This window comes from Austrofundulus limnaeus, unplaced genomic scaffold, assembly GCF_001266775.1.
Source record: "Austrofundulus limnaeus strain Quisiro unplaced genomic scaffold, Austrofundulus_limnaeus-1.0 Scaffold635, whole genome shotgun sequence".
NCBI classification, from domain to species: Eukaryota; Metazoa; Chordata; class Actinopteri; order Cyprinodontiformes; family Rivulidae; genus Austrofundulus; species Austrofundulus limnaeus.
The window spans coordinates 45,227-48,822 of record NW_013953037.1 but is presented as its reverse complement, the minus strand read 5'-3'; the positions used below and the strand labels follow the sequence as shown (position 1 = coordinate 48,822).

At 38.8% G+C, this 3,596-nt stretch overlaps 1 protein-coding gene across 1 annotated transcript in view; it reads left to right on the top strand.

Annotated features, from left to right (window-relative positions):
• Positions 1–2,479, top strand: part of LOC106531447 (protein transport protein Sec24B) — a gene marked incomplete at its 3' end in the record, with an annotated part of 20,606 nt that extends 18,127 nt beyond the window's left edge. The window contains 5 exon segments of the mRNA XM_014027322.1: positions 758–813; positions 911–1,117; positions 1,836–1,959; positions 2,071–2,229; positions 2,306–2,479. Coding sequence (XP_013882776.1) covers positions 758–813; positions 911–1,117; positions 1,836–1,959; positions 2,071–2,229; positions 2,306–2,479 — 720 coding nt within the window.
• Positions 2,480–3,596: the final 1,117 nt, after the last annotated feature.

Here is a 3,596-nt window from a genome sequence, read left to right as displayed (position 1 = left end):
TTATAAAATTATATACTTGTTTAATCCTGATGGAATTTTCCCACAAAAGTCGCTGATTACTTTGATTTTATTCATAAACAAACTCAAAACGTACAGAATTTCAGCATTTATTGGTTTTTAATGTGACTAAAAACATCCTTTAATGTCAGGCGCTCATAAAACAAGACGGTTTAACACATTTTAATCTTAATTTGGTGCTTTTTGGATGTTTTTAGAGATTGTTATACCAAATATAGATTCCATTTTTGTTTTGCGATATTATTAATGCACAGGCTGTTATCGCGGTGATAATAAATTTGCGATATATTGCGCAGCCATAAGAAACGGTATTTGTCGTGGTGTTTTTTTTTTAAATATATATATTAAACACAACGCCACAAACAGAACAGGCAACAGCTGCTTTTTAAAGCTGCTAAACAGGGACCACTGGGGTCTGATAATTGAAAACAATCTAATAAAGATCAAGAAATTGAAAACGTTCTTTTGYCTAAAAGACTTATCTCTTGTTATGATCTGAATCAAATGAATCAGAGGTTTTTAATCCACAGTAGGGAWTGTTTGTTTGAAGAGTTTTAAATGACTCCGTCCTGGAATTTAAATTGCACCACGATGTTTAAAGAAAGTTAAATARCTTCCAGATAACTTCTGTTGGGAAAGAGAACAATGACTTCCAGGAAAGAAGAGTGAAAATGTTTTTAAATGTTTTCTTATCTGGAAAACTTTGTTTCAAAGTCACTTTTTATATATTTTTCTCTAGATGTCTTTATTCCGTCTCACGACAGTTTGATGGTGAACCTAAAGGAGAGCCACGAGGTAAAGTTTGGTTTTTATGTCTCTTAATCTTATTTYAGGAAATCCAAATTCAGTTTAGCTAAAATGTTTCAGTGTCAATRTTTGTCCTGGCTTGCAGCTGGTGAAAGAGCTGCTGACGTCACTTCCTGCCATGTTCAGTCAGAGYAGAGAGACGCACAGCGCCCTGGGTCCGGCCTTACAGGCAGCCTTCAAGCTCATGTCGCCCACCGGCGGCCGCGTCACCGTTTTCCAGWCTCAGCTGCCGACGCTGGGCGCCGGGAAGCTGCAGTCGAGAGAAGACCCCAACCAGCGCTCCAGCACCAAGGTTCTCATTATCCACCTTTTTTATCCTTTTTTAAATTTTTTTTTACTAAACTCAACGGGTTTTCCTGATAGGAAATACGTCTACAAGTTTGGTACCTAGAAAAAGTAAAGCATTGTGTATTTGGTTGATTATTTCTTTCTTGCTTCTTGGCAATAAATCTTATATTGTCGGAAAAAAAGCCACATTAAATGAGAGAGAAAAAAAAGATTTGTGGGCGGAGCTTCTGAGGTGATTACGTAGGATGTCACCTCGAAAAACTTGTTTTTTTTTCTGCTGTTGCCAAACACTTCTTGTTGCTGCTGTTTATTGAATTGGATGTTTAAAGCCTGAATAAACTAAACATTTTTTTAAATTTAACAACTCGTTCATTCAACAACAGGTGTCAGTAGCATGTGGAAGAACCATACGCAGCCACAACAGGAGATGTTTTTCATGGTCCCAACACAGAAATGTGTTTTTCCAACAAATGTGGTGCCATTTAAGAAGAAATAAATTAGTTTTATTGTCAAGAAGCAACAAAATTATAAGTTTCTTACTTTTTGTGCACAATCATGTCACCAATTAGAGATGATTTATATTTTGTTGAAATAAATTCCCAAAAATTTCAAAAATCACATTGTTTTATAGCTGAAAATTTTTTTTTGCTTTATCTACATCCTTTATGTCKTGTGATTTAAACGTTTATCAACAAAACTTAATTTTGTTAATATTCTTTCAGAGCGTGCAGCACCTCGGCCCTGCGACAGATTTTTATAAGAAACTGGCTCTGGACTGCTCGGGACAGCAGATCGGAGTGGATCTGTTTCTCCTCAGCTCGCAGTACGCCGACCTGGCTTCGCTCGGTGAGGACAAGTTTAAAAAAAAAAACAGTAAATACATCTCAGGAGGAAAAAGAGGCTGAGATCTTTCATTAATGACATCACTTGTTGTTTATTCTGCCCCCCACCCCCCAGCCTGCATGTCCAAGTACTCAGCAGGAAGTGTCTTCTACTACCCGTCCTTCCATCACGCCCACAACCCGGCCCAGCTGGAGAAGTTCCAGAAGGATCTGGAGCGCTACCTCAGCAGGAAGATCGGCTTCGAGGCCGTCATGAGAATACGATGCACTAAAGGTGTGGAGCTGTGACGCCGCCTGCTGCACGTCGACCGCTCTGTTATTTTATTTAACCCTTTGTTCTCGTCCTGCAGGATTGTCCATCCACACGTTCCACGGGAACTTCTTCGTGCGCTCCACGGACCTGCTGTCTCTGGCCAACGTGAACCCAGACTCTGCCTTCGCCGTCCAGATGTCCATCGAGGACTCTCTGGCGGACTCGTCTCTGGCCTGTTTCCAGGCGGCTCTGCTCTACACGTCCAGTAAAGGTCAGAGACGGGCTTGTCTCCTCTGCCAGGAAGTTAAAAACTGCTGCAGGACTTCAAGGATCTCTGCCTGGCTACAACATTAAAGAATATTTGATAAACTTCAACTATAAAAACAAGACTAAAAATACTGTAGGCTGTTTAGTTTTTATATTTAAACAACTATATCACACGCATGCTGCCATCGTATGTACGCCACAAAGCATTCTGGGTAAATGATGACGTTTATTGTTGCTCTGATGTGAGTTTTGTCCAGCTTAAGGTTAATTTTGAGTGATGTCGGATGTTTAACACTTTTAAATTAACTAATCTGAGCTAATATTTGAAATTYTAGCTCCAGAGCTAATATATACAACATTAGCTCTTGAGCAATATATACGACGATTGCTCCAGTGCTAATATATACATCGGTAGCTACCAAGCTAATAAATATAGCAGTAGCTGCCAAGGTGATAAATTTAATGGTAGCTCCCAATATAATAAATATGGCAGCAACTCTCAAGCTAATATATGTAGCTTAAACTCCTATGCTAATATATATGGTGCGTCATCACCCAAGCTAATAAATACAGCTGTAACTCTCAAGCTAAAAAATATAGTGTTAGCGCCCAAGCTAGCAAATATAGCATTAGCTCCCAAACTAATGTATATGGCATTAGTTTGCTAGCTAATTAATATACCGTTAGGTCCAAGCTAATAAATTTGGTGTTAGCTCCCAAGCTAATATACTGTATATGGTGTTAGCTCCCAAGCTAATTTATATGGTGTTAGCTCCCAAGCTAATATTTTTTTTCCCCAAGCTAACAAATAAAGCGTTGGCTCCCAAACTAATGTATATGGCGTTAGTTTGCAAGCTAATAAATATACCGTTAGGTCCAAGCTAATTAATATGTTGTTAGCTCCTAAGCTAATATGTAGGGTGTTAGCTCCCAAGCTGATAAGTATGTTGTTAGCTCCCAAGCTAATAACTTTGTTGTTAGCTCCCAAGATAATAGATATGGTGTTAGCTCCCAAGCTAATATATATGTGTTGTTAGCTCCTAAGCTAATAAGTTTGTTGTTAGCTACCAAGCTAATAAGTTTGTTGTTAGCTCCCAAGCTAATAACTTTGTTGTTAGCTC